The 22,186-nt window shown below is 34.7% G+C and overlaps 1 protein-coding gene across 2 annotated transcripts in view; it reads left to right on the top strand.

Moving 5' to 3' along the window:
* Positions 1-22,186, top strand: part of LOC125675655 (mitogen-activated protein kinase kinase kinase 4-like) — a 132,112-nt gene that overhangs the window by 56,506 nt on the left and 53,420 nt on the right. For both annotated transcript variants that reach the window (XM_048913433.2, XM_048913434.2), the window contains exons 8-9: positions 1,330-1,413; positions 20,305-20,583. In XM_048913433.2, the coding sequence (XP_048769390.2) occupies positions 1,330-1,413; positions 20,305-20,583 (363 nt within the window). The remainder of the gene's footprint in view (positions 1-1,329; positions 1,414-20,304; positions 20,584-22,186) is intronic.

Raw genomic sequence — 22,186 nt, forward strand, 5'->3', positions numbered from 1 at the left:
TGGGCCTCTTGTATTATGTAAAGCCTTTCATCAGTATAGGCACTTTCGAGACATTTAATTTTTTAGAACACTTTTTGTTTTACTTTTTCAGAATATTAGAATTTAGCTTAGATATTCAGAATGGGAAATTTTTTCTAGATTTTGTAGCTGTTGGAAATAATGATACTTTAAATCAAAATACTCTGGTGACCAATAAGGCCTGTAGGCCTCTTGTTAATTTCGTTAGAGTAGTTTTCGATGTATTAAAAAGTTTTGTTTTTCTGGGACAGCCTTCATAGATATGTTTTTAGGTCACCTGAGTAAACTAAGGTGGCCTATTGCAATTGGTTTGCATCCCTCATACGTTAACAATTGAATATTTTAACTTCTTCTTGATATCTACTATTCCAATTCTTTTCAAATTTGGTATGAAGCATCTTTAGTACTAGGGGGACATAAATTGTGAATTTCAAAAATCCTGCACCCCTGGGGCCTTAGGGGTGGTGCAAAAACTGCCAAAAAGTGACAAATTTTCAAAATCTATAAACAGCACGTACGTGTTAGAAAATGCATAGTAATATAGAGCAGAAAGGCCTCTACCAAAATTGTAAATTTCATACTCATCGGCGGGCCCAAACTTAGCATATATATTTACTTCTTTAATGCTGTTGATTCTAAATTGAAACTAAATAGATTTTTAGGAGCATTAATTAAGTATAGTCCTTTACCAATATTGTAAATTTCATGATCCTAGTGGGTAAAGGTTTGCATGGTTCCAGGGTGGAACCAAAATTATTATTATAGTGATTATTGTCTTTATCATTTGAAAGACTTCTGGAAGTTTGCTGATATTGTATAAAAACTAAATGCATATTGGGGAAAAGCCGAAAAGGATGTACCAAAATTATGAATTTTGCAACCCAGGGTTTTGACTCTAGGAGAGGTCAAAATTAGTCATTTTGCAGTAATGTTACACATAATTATTATATTAAGTAAAGCCTTTCATCAGTGCATAGCCTCTTTTGAAGGCATTTAAGTTTTAAGAACACATCTTGTTTTATATGTGTACTTTTTGTTAAATGAAAGGTGAAGATAACGAACAGTGATCAATTTCATAACTCCTGTTGAATATTAGAATTTAGCTTTGATATTCAGAACAGGAAGTTTTTAGTAGCCCAAGTTGGGACAAGTGGTACTTTTAACTAATGGCTCAGGTGACCGTTAAGGCCCGTGGGCTTCTAGCTTGTTAGTGATAGGAAAGGGATATTACTCAATGTTAGTTCCCTGTCCTGGCAAATTTTTCAGTCAATCAAATTATGATTTTTAATTTCCATATAATATGCATTGTAGGATCTTGAAATTGCAGCAGATTTTAACATAGCAGTAACAACTGTGGAGCTTTTGGCAAAACTTAAAACTACCAACTTTGTCATGGTAAGTGATAAATTTATAGAATGTGAGTGAAGCAAACAGTGGAAAAAATTAAGGAGATTATTGAATAATGCATGCATGTTTACTGAGTGCATGAAAGATTAATGTGAAGAAATTCTTACTGATAGTCAAACATAGCTTTTAAAAAATATTTTGGGGAGGCATTATTCTGTCCTGCTACTTTCTGTCTTTGGAAATATATGTCATATGGGAGACTATAAACTTGTCCTCATGCAAGCCCTGTGAATGTGAGTAGCTTTTCTTCAGACCTATTTCAAGATTTAAAATGTATACTCCTACTTCAGTACCATTTTTCATCAAATTTGGTATGGAGCATCTGTGAGGGTGGGAAAACAAAAAATATGAATTTCGTGGTCACATGAACTCCTGGGGCTTGAGGGTGTGGTCAAAACCTAAGAAAGTTTCACAGTCTTTAAAAATCTTTTTTACTCTGGGACATCTAGCTTGCAAACTGTGTGTATAGTTATGATGATCAAGGATGCCTCTACCAAAATTGCTCATGAAATGTAGATGCATGTATGATGGGTCAAAATGGTCAGTTATTAAATGTGTGAACAATAGAACATTTTTAACTGATAAGTTGCATTCCAATTCCTTTCAAATTTGGTATGAAGCATATTTTGGACAAATGGGACATAAATTGTAAATTTCAGGACTCCTGCACCTTGGGGCCTTAAAGGGACTGATTCACGATTTTCCCCAAAATTTTCTTTTTCACTTTTAATGATCAAAATCTACTGTCTAATGTGTTTAAAAAATATAAGGTTATACATTATCACAGAAGCTCATTTTAGAGAGTTTATTATTTGTTTTGTAAACAAAGATTGCGGTATGTTATTGTTTACGAAATTTTCAAAAGAAAAGAATATCGATCTAAGTTTATTATATCTTTCACATTTCAAGCATTTTTGGAGTAAAATGTGTCATCTAAAAGTTAAAATTTGTGACTATGCAAAATTAAGATGCTTTATATTACAAATTTAATATTTCACTTGTTTGTTTGTATACATAAAAAGACTCGAGTCTTTGTTTACATAACACAGATTCAAGGCTAAAATATTGCTTTTATTCTTGCATTCAGGTCAAAATTTTGGCTGTCAACATTAATTGAGTTATATTTTTAATGTTTAACATCAGAAATGAAAAATATTTTTATCAAAAATCATGAACCAGTCCCTTTAAGGGCGTGGCAAAAAATGCCAAAATTGATAAATTTTCAAAAATCTTCTCTACAATACGGAACTTTCGGGATATGCCGGAACGACCGATTATATTTGACGTTTATACACCACGGTCACTTGATAATAACCAATTGTAGGGCAAAGTTGACATCGATACATATGGTATTTCGCTAACAGACGGTCCGTAAAGAGCTATGTGCAGTCCCACGATGACGACCCAAGTCATTATTGGTGCTTAGTACCTGAGTGTAAATTAGATGAAAAGGAAAAGGCGCATTTAGACGCATACCATTGGATGCAAGGCGTGAAGTTTTACCAATATCCTCAAGATATTCCCTAGATTTATTTCCCGCGCCGACTTGCATAATTTAATCAATTGTATTTTTTATATAAAATGGTTGTAGTGATTCCTTTCTTTCAAAGATAGCATTTAAATGCAGGAAATTGATAGCAATTGAAATATTCCATGTTTCTTTACTTAGTTGTTATTGTAATCCGGAAGTGACATGTCCTACAATTATGTTCAACGCGCGATAAAAGTCAGAGTGGATCCGTATCTCGAAAGTCCCGTATTGCACATGTGAAAGAAAAACTAAATGCATAGTGATGTAGAGTAAGAAGGCCTCTACAAAAATTGTAAATTTTTTGATCCTTGGGATAGAGATTCTGACCCCAGGGTGAGGCCAAAACTTGGTATTATATAGTATATAATTATGTGTAAAATGTTAGAATAATATCTTCTTTAATGCTATTGATACTAAATTTAAATTGAATAGATATTTAGAAGGAGTAGGTCAATTCCTTTAGGCTACTTCAACTTAATTTAATTGTTTGATTATGATCCCCGCCCGCTCCTTAAAAATCGGACTGCCCTGAATTTTTTTATTTTGTGAAACTTGCGATTTCTGGGAAAATTTTCATGTCCGACTCCAGTATTTCCATTTCTTGTTTACGTTTCTGGTATAGCAACGTGAAAAGCCACATGAAGAAAATAGATATGGTTTTCTTAATTTCTTGCGTTCTTATGGGCGTAAATCTTAAAGAAGTTTGGTATCTTTCTGTGTTTTAAATTGAAGCTTAACCTGGAAATCTGTGAAAAAAGCATAGATTGATATCCATCTGGTATTAAATGATGCACTTCTGTTGACAAAACTGGTTTGTCATTAATATTTTTCTCAGAAAATAAAAATTAAAAAATAAAATCCTCCCACCCGCCCCATACTTTTTGATGACCCTGGATGATAATCTACTAATTAAATTGAATCGGCCTTACCAAAATTGTAAATTTCATGATCCCAGGAGGTAATGCTTTTGGTTCCAGGGTGGGGCCAGAATTATTATAGTGATTATTGTCTTTATCATTTGAAAGACTTATTTATGTTTGCTGTTACAGTAGAAAAACTAACTGCATATTTAGGAAAAGCAGGAAAGGATGTACCAAAATTATGCCCCCCCCCCCCCAATATTTTTCAAAAAAAAAAAAAAAATTCAATTAGTAAAATTCACATATAGTGTAATGTATAATTATTTTGCTTATATACAAAGAAATTATAAATATGAAATTCATAATGGGGTATTGATAATATTTTTTATAACCAAGAATTTCTTATAACTGTCAGAGTTTCTTTTTTCTTTTTTTCTTAAAAAAGATTATGACAGGATTATTCTGTATAAAATAGATTTCTTTATATTAAACGAGTTTTACTGTACTTAATCGACTTTAAATCTGATATTATTTGTTGTGATTCGAATAATAAAGATGAAGAGACTGTGACACATGCATGCCACACATGATGGCGGGGATCGCAAGTATCCTGTGTACTTATTAAACAATTAATTGTTTTGTCCAAGTGTATATCACCTATGAATTACAGCACAATGTTGAAAGATGTCAAGAATTTTTTGGATCTGTTCTGTACAGTACAGTGCTGTATAGAATTTGTCCTTGTTAGTTATACAATGAGTGCTATAGTTATTAGGCTGTAATATTAGTGCATTATGCTATATGCTATGCATTACAGCAAGATAATGACGTGTCACAAGCAATTAAACTCATCGCGACAATGGGTCTTCTGTCTCCACACTGTTTTTGCCCCACAAGTATAACAGTAGGGCATTATTTTCTTATGGCTATTGTGTTTGGAAATTCCTTTTGTGAACTCACTGAAAAAAAGTTATTTTTGTACTTAAGGTGAGTCCTTAGTCCTGGATTTTTGGGGTTTAGGTAGCATTTTTTTGTTTGGAATCAATAAATTAACATTCAGAGTAATGAAAAAATGCAAATTATAGTTAAGGATTTCCATATCAATTTTCGTTACAGACACTACTGAAGTCATGTACCCCTATGCAGATTTTTATGAAATTCATTGGAAACAGTTATTTGTCGTTATTTCAAAATAAAAACAACAAGAAAATTGTTTAATTGCATTATTTATCAAGAAACATTTCAATAACTAAAACACATGTCATTTTCAATATGTTCATCAAGTTTTAGAATAATAAGTGCAGAATTGTTGAATTAGCGTTGTTCTCCAAAATGTTAAAAAATGAATAAATGTGGCCACAATTTCCTTATAGCATGGTTTACATATCATTTTTAGCTCACCTGAGCTGAAAGCTCAAGTGAACTTTTCTGATCACCCGTATTCCGGCATCCGTCCGTCCGTCCGTCTGTAAACTTTTCACATTTTCAACTTCTTCTCAACAACCACTGGGTCAATTTCAACCAAAGTTGGCACAAAACATCCTTAGGTAAAGGGAATTCTAAATTGTTAAAATAAAGGGCCAGGTCACCTTCCAAGGGGAGATAATCAAGAAAAGGTAAAAATAGGGTAGGGTCATTAAAAAATCTTCTTCTCAAGAACCACTGAACCAGAAAAGATGAAATTTATATGAAAGCTTCCTTATATAATGCAGATTCTAAATTGTTAAAATCATGGCCCCCGGGGGTCAGATGGGGCCACAATAGGGGATCAAAGTTTTACATACAAATATATAGGAAAAATCTTTGAAAATCTTCTTCTCAAGAACCACTGAGCCAGAAAAGCTGAGATTTATATGAAAGCTTCCTTATATAATACCAATTCTAAATTGTTAAAATCATGGCCCCCGGGGGTCAGATGGGGCCACAATAGGGGATCAAAGTTTTACATACAAATATATAGGGAAAATCTTTAAAAATCGTCTTTTCAAGAACCACTGAGCCAGAAAAGCTGAGGTTTATATGAAAGCTTCCTGATATAATGCAGATTCTAAATTGTTAAAATCACGACCCCCGGGAGTCGGATGGGTCCACAATAGGGGGTCAAAGTTTTACATACAAATATATAGGAAAAATCTTTAAAAATCTTCTTCCCAAGAACCACTGAGCCAGAAAAGCTGAGGTTTATATGAAAGCTTCCTGATATAGTACAAATTCTAAATTGTTAAAATCATGGCCCCCGGGGGTCGGATGGGGCCACAATAGGGGGTCAAAGTTTTACATACAAATATATAGGAAAAATCTTCTTTTCAAGAACCACTAAGCCAGAAAAGCTGAGATTTATATGAAAGCTTTCTGATATAGTGCAGATTCAGTTTTGTTAAAATCATGGCCCCCTGGGGTAGGATGGGGCCACAATAGGGGATCAAAGTTTTACATACAAATATATAAGGAAAATCTTTAAAAATCTTCTTCTCAAGAACCATTGGGCCAAAGAAGTTCACATTTACATGAAAGCTTTCTGACATAGTGTAGATTCAAGTTTGCAAAAACCATGGCCTCCAGGGGAAGGTTTGGGCCATAATAGGGACTACGGTTTTACATGCAAATAGAATATGGAAAATCTTCTGATATGGACCAAGGTGACTCAGGTGAGCGATGTGGCCCATGGGCCTCTTGTTTCTGTTTGTATTGGTAGATGTACATCTGTTATAGTTATGTATGAAAAAAAAATCCATACCTTTCCTTAATAATTTCAAATTTATAGCTTCTAGAGTATGTATACCCCCATAAAAAACTGAAGTCTGGCACGTACCATACAGCTGAGCTATTCAAAATCACTCATGGATTAAAATTTTATGTAATTTCACGAAAAGACACAGATAAATGATTCCTTATCACCTTGGTAAAATGTTTGTGAAAAATAAAGGAAATCTATCGCATAATGGACTTGATAAATAATTTATTGAAAACGGAGTTATTGTCCTTGAATTCAATATTTTGAAACATATCATCGACTATTCAAATATAACTAAGACTTTTGAAATATTTTGTGGCTGACAATTTTTTTTTAAAATAACTATTGAAAAAGACTCCAACAAAATTGATGTTCCTGTCATTAAATCATTGACTTTGCAAAATCTTATGACGTCACAGGAGTGTGGAACTACGTGAAGGAGGAATAACACGTCGTCAGAATGGCTAACTTCCTTTGGAAACATGAATGTATATCCCTTTTAAATCTAATTGCCTAACTGGGTAGCCCAGTAGGTTAAAGTATTGAGTGGTGATCTGTAGATCAGGGTTCGAGTCTAACAGGGGTTTTAATTTTTTCAGATTACGTTCTACTAAAATTACATTTTTTAACAAAGTAAATTTAAAAGTTTTCAATTTCAAAATATCATTGTACATATCCTCCACATTCCATCCATATCAGATTTCACCGGTGTGTTATTCCTCCTTAATTGTATTCTAGTTCATATTATGCCAGTACTGATTATGAAGTCATATGGGGATATTAAAATGGGATGAAATTAATATTCGTAGATAGAAGATGCAGTATGTGTAGTTCCAGTCTATATTAGCTGCAGTTCATATAATGTATAATTATTTTTAAGCAGAAAGTTCATTTAATTCAATGAGACTCAGAGTCAGTCAGTGTGACTGTCCTTTAGCTTAAATAAAAAAAATTAAATTATGAAAAGCACTTAATGCCTTAACATTTCTTGGGGCATCATCCAAAAGGTCGTAATCATGAGGTAATGGTTTGGTTCTCGTTCCCAGCTCCGCATCTGGCGTCAAACCTATGATATGTAGTGACTGTTCCTTTGCCAAGTGCCCGGCACTAGTGTCGTTTAAAGTCCTTTACCGGTATTTGTTGACGACTCATACGAGTGAAAAAATCTCGCAAGGGACAACTGATCAAAAGGTATCTAATATGTGTGACCTTGACTAACTTTCAAGGTCTGATAATTCATTAGATAGCTTGTTCATAGAAACTTCGTCTTGATACAAAAATGTCTATGCCCAACTGCCCTAATACCAGTTCAACGTTTGCATATATTTAAAATCTTTTTGTAAAGCTAATATGATGAATTGTTGACTTTTTTATCATCATTGTTTTTATGGTAAAGGTAAACCCGACAATCTGTGAAGTACTATTTATCAGTGACGTAACACCCCCAATGTGACGTAGGTCATGACGTGTAACAACTTTTTCAAAGCTTGTAAAGTCTCAGGCTGTCAAGACCTGTTTCATTCTTGGTCCAAGAGTAGACACTATCGTATCAGTGTAAGATCAACCTTCCGTACAGTTTTAACTTTGATTATATTTCACAATGTATACCCAGACGGAGGAAAGAAAGGCATTTTTCGAAAAAGTGCACAAAGAAGCAAGGAATGCAGGAAAAAAGGGATGGGGAGCACTAAGTTTTCTTGTTAGACTCAAAGGGCAAATTTTAAAGAAATATCCTCTTCCAATAAGCATACCTAATATCCCAACTTCGAATATTCGAAAAGATGCTGTTTCCTCAGAGCTTTATCCAAATGATGCTCCTTCTGAGCTTATCCCGATTCAGATATATGTTGATGGGAATTGTTTATTCAGAACTCTCTTTTTTGTGTTTGGACATGAGGACAATTTTAAGGAAATGAGGGTACGAATTGTGTTTGAACTTGTTTCAAACCTGAAGCGTACACGAATGAAAACACTTTTGTGACCATGTCCACAAACAAAAGTTCACTTCAATATGTCTTTGAAAGTTCCCTGTCAGAAGAGTGTTTAATTACTGGTGATTTGATTGCTTCGTTACAAAAGGAAACAATAAAAACAACCCAGAACAGTTACTATTCAAGCCTTTTACATATGTTTGTAGCTTCTAACGTTTTGCAGAAACCAGTCATGTCGATTTTCCCCGAGGTGGAAAACCCTGGTGTAAACAGACAAGATCATAATCAGCTTATTGTTCCTCTTGATCGTGCTGATGCTAAAGAATATCAGGATGCTATCCACTTCATGTGGACTCAAACAATTGCTACAAAAATAGATGGTTGGACACCTAATCATTTTGTTGCCTGTATTCACAAGCATGAGGAACCTCTTTCAAAGCATTCGAGGTTATCCTTTGAGGATTCTGAACCTCATCGCTCATTTGAACCAAAACAATCACAAGATAGTCCTTCCCCACTCTTGGAGTCTAACACAAATGAGGAGTCTATTGAAACAAGTAAATTGGGGGAAACTGCAAACAAAGAAACAGACAAACATGTTAAGGTTGCTTCCTTTATTGATTCTTCTTCTTCAGAAGATGATATGTCAGAAATACCAGTTCAAAAGGCCCAGGTTGTACATGAAAAATGGCATACACCAGAGATCGGTAGTACCCCAAATCAGCTACGGAATATTTTCTTTCCAGCAAAAAAGTTTGGTAAAAAGATGAGATCTTTCAATGCCTCCTGGTTTGATCGGTGTTCTTGGTTACATTGTGTAGAAATCAAAGATGTTGTATTCTGTTTTCCTTGCATAAAATCATTTCAGAAGAAGACTCAGTTGTCACAAGAAAGAAAAAGCTTTCATATCAAGTGGTTTTAAAAACTGGAAAAAAGCAACCACAAAATTCGCCGTGCACGAGAAAAGTGATTGCCATAAAGAGGCAATGGAAAGGGAGTTTGCGATAAAGGAGGAGGTTAAAAATGTTGGAGAATGTCTTTCAAAGACGCACAAAGTCGAGAAGAAGTCTAACAGAGAGAATTTGCTTAAAATCACAAACATTTTGAAGTTTCTTGCTCGACAAGGAATTGCTCTTCAGGGTGACAAAGATGAGAAAAACTCGGAACTTTAATCAACTTCTCATGCTAGAGGCTAAACGCGATCCCCAGCTTCAGGAATGGCTACAACGCAAGACAAATAAGTATGTTGCTCCAGATATACAAAATGAAATTTTGCAGGTGATGGGGTTGCAGGTTTTGCGACAAATTGTTGCTTTCATCAAATCGTCTGAATTCTTTTCAATAATGGCAGACGAAACACGAGATATTTCCAAAAAAGAGCAACTTGTTTTATGCATTCGATGGGTTGATCAAAATTTTACCGCTTATGAAGATTTATTAGGGATGTACTGTCTTTCTGACATTGGGGCTAATTCAATAACCCTAGCAATTAAAGATGCCCTTTTGAGGTTCGATCTGCCTATCAACAAAGTAAGAGGCCAGTGTTATGACATATGGCTGGTTCAAAGACAGGTGTTGCAACTCAAATTCATGCACTTGAACCCAAAGCCCTTTACATACACTGTTATGGTCATGCTCTTAACCTAGCTTGCAGTGATTCTATTAAGGGATGTAAGTTGCTTAGAGACACCCTGGACATTGCAAAGGATATAACAAAGTTGATTAAAGAATCTCCAAGAAGGGAGATGATTTTCAATACATTAAAAAATGCCCAAAATCTAGAGAAAATGTCAGCGGGAATAAGGGTTTTGTGTCCCACAAGATGGACAATAAAAGATGACACATTTTTTAGCATTTTGTCAAACTATGAAATTCTAAGAAATGTTTGGGATGAAAGCCTCCAATACGTGTGTGAGGTAGAAATGAGAAACAGAATAAGGGGAGTGGCTGCTTATATGTGCAGGTTTGATTTCTTCTTTGAGTGTTTACTGAGTGAAAAACTTTTACATTATAATGATAATTTGGCAAGGGCTCTGCAGGCTCCAAATCTCTCGGCGAGTGATGGTCAAAAAATGGCATCGCAACGACAATGAGTGCTTTGCAAAGTCTCCGAGATGAGACAATCTTCACTCAGTTTTACGAGGAAGTTGTTGAAAAAGCAAAACAGATGAACATCGATGATCCTGTTCTTCCTAGAAAACGCAAAATTCCTCATAAACTTGATGATGGGACAGCAGCACATACTTTTTCATTGTGTGCAGATATGTATAGGAAAGATTTCTACGAGGCATTCAATCTGCTTTTAGCTGGCATAAAATCTAGATTTGACCAACCAGGTTACAAAGCTTATGTTAATCTTGAAAACCTCGTAATTAAGGTTTGCACAGGTCAAACGTTTGAAGAAGAATTCAATTTTGTCATGACCCTATATGATACAGATTTGAAGCCAAAGGATCTTCACTGCCAGCTTATAATGTTAAAGACTGTTTTGCCAAAAGACTTTACGCCAGATATACCAAGTGTGGTTGAATTTTTCAGACATTCAAATGAAAAAAGTCTGTTTGCCGAGATCCTCAAAATTCTCAAACAAATTTTGGTACTTCCTGCAACTAACGCTACCAGTGAGCGCTCATTCAGCGCCTTGAAAAGATTGAAAACATCACTGAGATCAACAATGAGCCAAATACGAACAAACAATTTGCTTTTATTGCATGTTCATAAAAATGAGACTGATGAACTGAATCCAGAAAAAATAGTTGAGGAGTTCGTAAGTGAAAGTGAACACAGACTGGCGATTTTTGGAAAGTTTACCGAGTACTAAATACCTTATGACTCAGAAATGATTGATAACAAAATGATAAAGATATAAACAAAAATCAAAGTACTTAAAGTACTCGTGGGAGTTGAACATTGTGGAAATTCAGTTAGAAAAGATAGTACTGGAAGGGTAGAGGGATAAATGACTGAATATTATCATGATTTTAGATACAAATCAACTGTTGTTGTTTTTCAATGCGTTACAACAGCAAACATGGATAATGGAAGGCCCATGGGCCACAACGCTCCTCGAGTAACTGAAGTCGTGTTGTTGTTTTCTAGAATTTCACCCCTTTATATTCTCATGAAAAATGTGACCACATATTATGGCCCAAACTTTCAAATCAATATGGTTATCAATGCCTTGCAGTTATGAAGAAGTTTTTCCCCTGTATATATACATTCAAGTTTAATCCTAGTTATAGCTAATTCTAAGGATTCATTACTTGAAAAGGTAGTCCAATATGCTAAACTGTCACCTGAGTATACTACAGTCCTGTAGAGGATCAATGGAATGGTAAATAATTGTATAATAACTCAAAATAAATGAAATGCAAAAAAATTAAAAATTGTCGGGCATCGGAAATGCACAAGCCAAGTTGCGCAAGGAATGGGCATAGAGGGAACCGGCAGAAAAGTTTTCAAGAATTATCAAGCAGGGAGCAAAATTTTGCGTACATAAATTTCAGCCGACTTAAATCCTTTGTGACCTTGACCTTTAACCCTTGACCAAAATCAATAGGCTTCTTTGTCTCATCAAGGGCGATAATCCATCTAAGTTTAATTGAGATCCTATAATTTGTTAAAAAATTATAGTGCAGAAAACAAAATTTTCTCCAAATTTCAGTCTATTTATAGCCAGTGACCTTGACCTTTGACCTAGTGATCCCAGAATCGATAGGCTTTCTCATCTTACTGAGGGTGACAATCCATCTAAGTTTGAATGAGATCCTATAATTTTCTCAAGAGCTATGGTGCGGAAATGAAATGTTGATGCGTGCCCGCCTGCCCGCCCAAAGGCACTTCATCAGATCATAAGCCGAGTTCGACTTCATCGCAACTCCGCTAAAAATGAAACACTAGTCAAATAATGTTATTTGTTGCCAAGGTATTTGGGATATTATACTGTGGCTCAAACAGGGGGTGAATGAACCTGACAGTATGGAAAGCATATAGTGGAATCAGACTTGTGATGCTGGAAATCTATAGTGATTAATAAATTATACATGTACAAGATCCATAACTATTTTTTTTTTTCAGTTTGTGAGGGAGAATCCTCATGTCTCTTTCATCTGTAGACAAATAAACAATGTGTTTTGACCAGAGCAATTTCCAATCCTTTTTGCAGCATAAATTCAACATTGTGGCAACTGGGTTAAACTTTGATAGTGAAGTAATACATGGCAGCACCTTATCCCATGCTCTTAAAATTTCTGTTTGACACACACTCATGACATCCACTCAAACATTACAGAGTGCAGCAAAATCCCATTGTAATAGGGGATTCAAAATGGATAACTGGTACAAAATATGGTACATACTATTCAAAAAGGATAATGAATTTGACATATTGATGTCTTGGAAAGGGAAATTCTGACATTGGGGCTCTAAGCGTTTTCAAACATTGTCATTTGAAAAAAGTGTTCTACATTTTTAAAAATAGAGATTAATATGTCTTTACATACATAGGTGAGAAAGTTTCCATTATTCCTAGCCGAGACATACCATGTATGCGCAAAAAATTCATAAACAAATATCACACTACTCACGTAGAAAATGTGGACCTTACCGTCATCAAGCGCAGCGAAACACGCCATTTCGAGATTATAGTCGACGAAAGCTCGTTAACAGTAATGAATAAGGTACACTCATTTTGAATCTATTTTGTGACTTTCTTTATTAAAAGGAACCGTTCTCTAATGTGTAACGTGCAATTACTACGTAATTCAATAACTTGAAGCATGAAGCAGTTTCACTTTGCCACCGGATATAAGAAATTTTATTTCGTATTCCGATCCCAATCGAAAGTTGTTGACTGGGAATGACGTGTTTTAATTCAATCTACATGTAACATGTAAGCATTTTTTATATCACATTAAAAAAAAACAACAAATATATACACATACACAATGTTGTAGAGTTATTTCTTGTAAATTTTCTGAGGTTTCGCACCATATTCGATATTTCGTGCCACGGTGTCAATAGGGCTTGTGTGCAGTTGTCGTTCGTTTCCCTATCAATGTTTATAGGTGACACTGCGCTACAAACGACAATTTTCAACCTTATCTTTCATTTTTCTATGTCTATCAGTATCAATTTGATAGAAATCTTGTATTCAAATTGATTTGAATACAATATCATTGCATTTATTTACATATCAATTATCAAAATTAGATTAATTCAGAAAAGTTACATGGATTATTTAATGGCGGATGTTTATAAAAGTTTATGTTGATTTACCTAGGAGTAAATCAGCTGACACAGAACCCCCGCTGACGACCACTATACAAATCAATACAAATTACTGCGCAGAAAAGTGCGTGATGACCCAGGGAGATTGAACATAGTTCAACTCCCAAAAAAGATTAAAAAAATCCTTAACACCCCCCCCCCCCCTCCAAAAAAACAAACAAACAAAACTTAAAGTTGAGGGGTTTTCTGGGAAACTAATTAGATTCTATGTACATAATTAGATTTATGTACATGACGTACACCTCAATGCTTGCACATATTTATGCAGTTATCTTTTTACTAATGGTTTTGTCGATATCACTTTTCAGGGCTTGAAGCTAACTTTTTATGTCACCAGTCCAGTCGGACTGATATGGGGTATAATTTCAACCAGTCCGCAGAAAATTTTACCAGTCCAACAGAGTTTTCCAGAAATAATTAAACATATTTCGTTAATGTTATTAAAATGAAATTAAACTCAATATGCCTCAGACAATATTGTAACACTTAAATGTGGGATTTATATTTACGAATCAGATTCGTCTGATATCTACAGATCGAAGCATGTCAAATGTGTGTATAAAATTTCATAAGTATATTTTCCAAAATGATGCTTTAGAAAATTAACCAGTCTCATTGGACTGACTAAAACAAATGTCAGTCAGTCCGCCATACTTTTAACCAGTCACAGACTGACGGGCATATGTTAATTTCGAGCCCTGCTTTTTTGTCGTAAATTACTTTGGTGTGGTGCCCCCCCAAAGTGAAATTGCTTCCTACCGGCCTGAATACAGATTGCCTATTTTCCACAATTAATGCATAAAATTACATTTAATCTAGCTGTTTAAGAATGATAAAATTAGCATGCATTTCATATTATACATTCACATAAGATTTAAATCTCATTTATGAACTGCATGTAAATTTTCTAAAACTTGTAAACATTTTGTTGTAAAGAGTATTTATGTATAGTCTACTTGTAACTTAAAAACAATACAATGCTTGTCTGGTGATAAGAAAGCAGGTGATGAAGTGTTGCGTCTCTGTTTTTACAATAAATGCTGGAAATATGTTATTCAATTTGAAAGACTTAAATAAATCACAGTATCCATTGTGCACAGCAAATCTTTTAAGCTTTGAACTAATGCAGGCATTTGTCTTGAACTCGGATATGTGAAATACTCGGGATATGTTGAAGTGAGCCGTTAGTTCCGGTCATCATTCTGGAAACCTCGTGTTTCTCATGCAGGAAAATCACGTATACTCCATTTAAGATTTCAGTCCTAAGCACAATATTTACCTGATTTATATCACAATTGGGTTAATTTTTCACTCTGTTGAACACAATGGTATAACAAGTGGTAGATTTTCATTTCCGATCTACCCTGCACTTCTTGAAGTTTGTCAAAATTCACACCTTCAATTACACTGTCCTTGATTCCCTGATCCTTGATTTTGTTAAATAAACAACAACTTGGGTTTTATCAATTAACCATGCACACAGGACTCTGCATGTTGACAGCTTGGGTATAATAATTGATTCAGAGGACCAACTAAAGAAGAACACATTTTTAAAAAACGAAAGTGTTAGGGGCGATAATTCCCAGAATAGTCATGCTGAACCGAAATCGAAAGTAGGAATCGCATTGTAATCGAAAATTGTACAGTCATTAAAGACCCAACAAAAATGCCCTACGGTTTCTTCTTGGATCACTGGATGTGGTAGGAATCGCCTATCATCTATGGTCATTGTTATTTACCTGGCCAAGACATCAGGGTGTAGTGTATAGTTTAAATATACACAGGACCTGTCTTAGGGCCCTCTGCAGAGTTTCTGTGGTCATAGTGTTTGAATAATAATAATAAGAAGAATACAACATTCTTTTTAATGGTAGCTGACACATAGTCTACACCTACCACATCTTTATCTCTCTCTCTCTTACTCTAAGTCACTGACTAAATGAATAATATCTGTTATAAATATAGAGGTATCATAAATTGATGACATAAATTATATCTGTTATAAATATAGAGGTATCATAAATTGATGACATAAATTATTTCAATAAGTTACAAGTTTTAGAAATATAATGTGCAAATTATTTTTTGATTTCTGATTGTGTAATTTATAGTACATGGATATAGAGGTTGAAAATTACAATTATAGTAAAATTGCATTGTTCAGGGGTCTTTTTAAAAACAATTGAATTCCGAGAAAATAGCAGTTGTGGACAGGTCAATGCTATCAAAACTCTAGAATACAGGGCTTCCTCAAAATCTAAAGAATGCTGGTAGGTGCTGGCTGTTATTGTTATCAAAACACCTCTCTGGGGGCTAGCTCCAGACCACAGTTTCTGCAGATGTCACTCCACCTGAGATCTATTTTAAAATGTTTGATTGACAGGCGGCTTACAGTTGATCAGGATTCTTGAGAGAGATGTTAAAGAAGATACAATGAATCAATCAAGCAAGCAATTAAGCATGTTCTGGTGCTAGAATTATAATGTAGTGATATATTTTGACAAAATTAATCAATTCTAAGAGAATCTATGATGAGTCATCATCGGATACCCACGGATGACCACGTTTTTTACTCATCACCCGTGGGCAAACTTGCCGCAATATCGTTGTAAAATATGCTAATTTGTTGATTATAGACAACCAATCAGAAAGTTGGAACTCTTCAATTTTGAAAGTATGTTTATTAGTTTGCTATTTATGATAAAGATCTTGATGCCCATTAAAACGTGCAAATTTTGTTTTAAAACGATTAAAGACAAGTTGTACAGGCCACTTACATCAAATACCAGTCAAAAATTATATATCATTGAGAGTACCTTTCTCAAACTTTGTTGATAAAATGTACAATAAATAAGAAGTATTTCAGGTTTCAAAGACTTATTTTCTTTATACCTAAAACATGTACTTTGCAACATTAACTGATAAGGTCTTTTTGAAGAATTTTATTTAAGTTTCATTTCTACAAACTTTTGATTCAGAGATACGCATATTGCTAGGGACATGTCCAGTTTTGAAATCTCCATTGCATCGCTTTTAGCATTTTTTTGAATTTTAATAGCTGGACACACTTATAATCAATAATCACCAAACCTTTTGTGAATTTGTCGTTAACTGTGGGCCTGGTTTAAAATAGTCCTCAGTACCCTTGCTTGTCGTAAGAGACGAATAAATGAGGCGGTCCTTCAGATAAGACCAAAAAACTGAGACCCGTGTCACAGCAGGTGTGGCAAGATAAAGATCCCTCCCTGCTCAATGGCCATAAGCGCTGAACATAGGCCTAATTTTTGCAGCCCTTCACCGGCAATGGTAACGTCTTCATGTGAGTGAAATATTCTCAAAAGAGACTTTAAATAATATACATGTATAATCAATCAATCATACGCTGTCGATGTTCTCTAAATAGTGGCATCGAATAGCGCTTCAAAAGTTCCATTAGGATTCCAGTTCGATTGCAGTATAAGGAACAACTTCCAATCTAGTGTTATGAAGTATCGAACATAATAAGATAGACATCATGAATAACTTGAAACACCGTATTACACTATTAGAAAATTTCTTGAGAGCCTGCGCTTTTGTCATTTGTCAGCCACATACATCAAGGTCGTTTGTGCGCTTGTTGTAAAAAGTCAAAAATATTTTACGGATATTTTTGGACACGCGGGCGAATATTATATTTTGATAATATTATAATTTGGATTTATTTCAAATAGAAGCGATGAATCCGACGAACTAGATTACAAATTGGCATGGCCTAATTTATGATAGCTCTATATTTATAAAAGAAATTATTCATTGAGCTAATGACTGAGAGTAAGAGAGAGAAAGAGGGGTTGGGTGTAGACTGTGTATCAGCGACAGTTAAGGATACAACCATTATACAAACACTAAGACCACAGAAACTCTGCAGATGGCCCTGAGACATGTCCTGTGTATATCAGAAGTATACAGAACACCTTGATCTTTTGGCCAGGTAAATTCCAGGTAAATAACAATGACTATAGATGAGCTCCACCCACATCCAGTGATCCGTGAAGAAACCATAGGGTATATTTTGGGGGTCTTTAATAAGATAATTTGTTACTATAGGCTATATCGACAACGTATTATAACGAGGAAAAAAAGTCATTTTCCAATAAAGCATCTTTTATGACTTTGAAAATGTTTTTAAAAGTTTATTTTTCAAATGTTATGTGAAATTGGAATAATTGACGAAAATCTATGATCACTTTAATTTTAAGTTGATTGTGTCACCATGCATATGTGATTCTCAAGAGGGACGTTCAACAATATACAACCAACCAACCAACAACCCATACATGCCAACTTTTAAAAATCTCCATGGGGGAGTTTGCGCGAGACGACCTTTTTTCTAAGCTCTAAATTCGCGACATTTTGCCATGAAAATAAATATTTGTTTTTTCAAATAAAATATTAATCTAATCATTGTACATATATCATATATTAAACCAATATCAAGTGTGTTTGACCATTAACTTTAACAAAACTAAAAAAAAAAAAACACTTTGAAAGATATACATGATTATTTTATTAATTATTCAGCAAAAAGTTAAAAATAAACTAACATATCCTCTCCAACAACAAGTTACATACATATTATCAAATAGTACTTAAAGTTGCATCCTTTCACACCATAACATGACTGGACTATATATCAAAATTTAACTTAATTAAAAGCACATGCATTTAGGTATGACTACAAAGGCGATCTTGCTGTCTGTAAACATGCCCAGGGCTTGCAGAGTCTGGTGGAACAATCTGCATTGCAACTAGAAAAGGAGTGTTCTGCCCTGCCACGAAGTTTGCGAACAAAACCTAGCTTTGCACCCATGACATCTGAAATAATTACCAGAAGAAAAAAAGTCATCAAAATATATGTTTTAACTTGTAAATTAAGGCTACTTGCTAATGTCAAATTCAGTAGACTTGTACGAATTACGCATCACAAAGTCTATTCAATATTACGCCCCCTATAATTTTATAATACATCGCTATAGATTCGTATAGCCTATATTATTATAATTGAAAAAAAAATATATTTGACGTACCTATTGCATATTTTGGATGCTGTCAGCGAAAGGCGAAAATCGGGAATGTCCGATTGTTTGGTGGTGACACTATCATCGTTGTCATTCACGTTCATGTAAAGAATATGTCAATTTGAAATCTGTTTTCCCGATTAATAATGACTATCAAAACATGCTCCTCACTGTCCAATAAACACCCTGACACAGGTAGACCAGGTAAATACGCCGGTTTCGAGGTACACCCGAATTATTTCCCTTTGGAGAATTCTCTTACATAGTGAGGCGCAAAACAATTTGTTTACACGTGGGAGTGGGACTAATATTCATCACAGCGTAAGTGAATGTACTCAGTGAGTTTCTCATACACTGTTAGATTACCCGAATTCGACTGATACACAAACTGAGTAAGTTATAAGTATTTAGGGAGTAATTAAATACATAGAATTCTTATCATATCATGTTATTTCATTGGTCATAAATACCATATCTACACATGTAAGATATTACTTGCAAATACGACATTGTTTTTATGTTTCCATTTTAGTAAAACATTTCTTTTAATAGTATTTTGTATTTCCCACATTTACATATCAAAAGAGAAGCCGCTTTTATTGCATTTCATCGTCTTCCTCGTTGACTGTAGGTCCACTCTGTCCCACTTAGTCATTCAAAGTTCCACTAAATGCACCTCCTACAGAGAAGAGTTTGTATCTCGAAACCGGCGTATTACACCACCCCGATACCACGGTTAAAAAGCTTTACAGAGCTTGTGTTTGATATGTTGAATGTATATAGTGCCGACTTTAAATAAAATTTACTTTACTTTTACTTTTACCACGCGACACAGGTAAACAGCAATGGCTGACTATTGTCCCGATTTATGATTGGCCAGCCACAAAGAAATGACGCGGGATTTCAAATTCCGGTTGGAAATCGGGGTTGTTGTCGTAAAATGGGAGATATTTTAAGAAAATCGGGATTTCGGGGTATTTTTGCAATCCCGATCGGATATCGGGATTTGCTTTTTCAGCTGCTTCAAATCAGGAGAATCCCACACAAATCGGGAAAGTTGGCATGTATGACAACCATATGTGATCACCCGAATTTTCTCTAATCTTTACTTTAAAATGCAGTGTATGTATGATTAGAAAATTAAAAATGATGAAATATGAAAGATTTCAACAACAATCAAATTATGGAATTTGTGAAAATATTTCTCAGCATAAAACCATTTTATGATTGATATTTGATCTGTACAGATTTTGTACCTCATACATTTTGCAAACAGATTTTTCACTCAAAATCATGCCTTTTTAAAGGCATTGTACAGATTTGTGGTTGAAAATTTATCACATGTAATGATTTATTACATGATGCAGAGTTCGATGAGTGGTAGATTTTGTGAGAAATTGGTGAATCATTAGAATTACCATTTACAGTATTTTTGTCCAATGACTATGATTTAAATTTATATAATTCTGATTTTCAGGTGAATTTTGCATCTCACGATCCAGGTTATTTAATGTTCATTCCATCCAGAATAGCTGACAATAGGCATCTTATTTTGCAACTGTTGAATGTGACATGTGGCAGAGAAGATGTAAGTGTTTCCATACAGGACTTAGGAAGTTTGAAAGAAGATGGATATCTACTTATGGTGTGTTGTGAGAGTGGAAAAGGAAGAGTTAAGGATTGTCCACTGTGGTTTGGTCAAGTGGTCAAAGTGGATCCTACAGCAGAAACTGCCATTGCCTTGTCACATATACAGGTACTTCTTTCATCAAATCCCTTTACTAGTAATTCATCTCAGTATAGCAAAAAATGCTGATAAATGAGAACAGGCGACTCTTGATGGCTTAAACTTTGTCTCTTGAATTCTCGATTTGTTGAAGTAATCTCCTTATTCTTGTTCTCTTGAAATTTTGAAACTTGAAATCTTTAAAAGTAAAATTCTAGTCCCATTGTACATAATCCTTTAAAGGCAAAGGTTTTCAGCCGGTCGGTTTTCCTCAGATAAGTTAAGTGCAGGGTGGAGCTAATTTAAGGCAGGTGTGAAGCCCCGAGCCCAAGGAAACCCTGCTAGTTTGTATATACCGTCCCAAATACACAGGATGTTATCTGTGTTACCTGCATTACCTGTACGTTTTTGTAAGATTGAAAAATTCATGGTGGTAATTTTTCTTGTGCAAGTTAATCGAAACATTGATAAATAAATCTATAATCAAACATGTAAAAATTAAAGCTCAATTAATTTATCTTATATAAATGAGAATGTTAGCCATTGAAAAATTAGGCAGAATATTCTTTATTCTAAGTTTTCTTGTATCCATTTGACTTCCTCCGTCAGATAACCGGTATCCGGCGATGGATTGCCAAACATACAGCTTCCAACAAGAGTTCCTGCGTACTGCGGTAGATTTTCTGGCTATGTACAGCTAATGTACCGATCATCGTCTCACGCCCCGTGATGACTACATGCATATATTCCAAAACTGCTCAGAAAGTTTTATTCAGTTTGAATTAGTTTTTCTGGACGGCACACCAGAATTCTCTGGTTACCAAAGTTGTCTTTGTGACTCATCCATAATGCATGGCCTACAAAAACAGTCAGGACATTCGGATTTTCCGACAGTTCCTTCGATAACTGGTCCAGACGAAGAATTTGTTCTTCCTCCGGATCCCAATTCCAACCATTATATACAAGAAAGAGCCCTTATAGCAGCTAACTTCTCTTCCGATAAGTTGACAGTTACATCAATCTAATTAAAATTTAGATGTTAGATCCGCTCGCATACTTGCATACATATGTACGCGAGCGGATGTAACATTTAATTTTAATTAGATTGCAGTTACATGTACGTTTGTCACCATATTTCGAGGGAAAATTACGCTTATAAATTTTCAACTGAGTGTAAACAAAATTTCATTAACGTACAATGTATTTACTCATAATTAATCTGTTTAGCATAAAATCGATGTCCGTGTAAATTATATTCTAACAATCCATAATAATTATGGGCATTCCTAAGCATAACCTACTATATTCTGTTATAATTGATGTAATTGTATGCAAAATTTACTACTATTATTATATGACTATCTCTACATGAAAATTCCCTCTCCAGTTGGATTACGCGGTAAGCATCAAAAGATTGCACGGGTGCCTCGATCGCCAGATAAGATAGATAACGTATACATAAAGACTAGTAACTAAATGTCATCAATTTCTAGCATCCAATGTGAAGCTCAATTTCTCCTGATTGACAAGGGTTCACAGGCCAGGTAAATTTGAAGGCGGTGCTTATTTTCTCGGTCTTTAAAGACCTGGCATTTCGGGATTGTATGGTTACTGGAGAAGAAGGCATGACCTA

The sequence above is a fragment of the Ostrea edulis genome, chromosome 3, assembly GCF_947568905.1.
Source record: "Ostrea edulis chromosome 3, xbOstEdul1.1, whole genome shotgun sequence".
In the NCBI taxonomy this organism is placed as follows: Eukaryota; Metazoa; Mollusca; class Bivalvia; order Ostreida; family Ostreidae; genus Ostrea; species Ostrea edulis.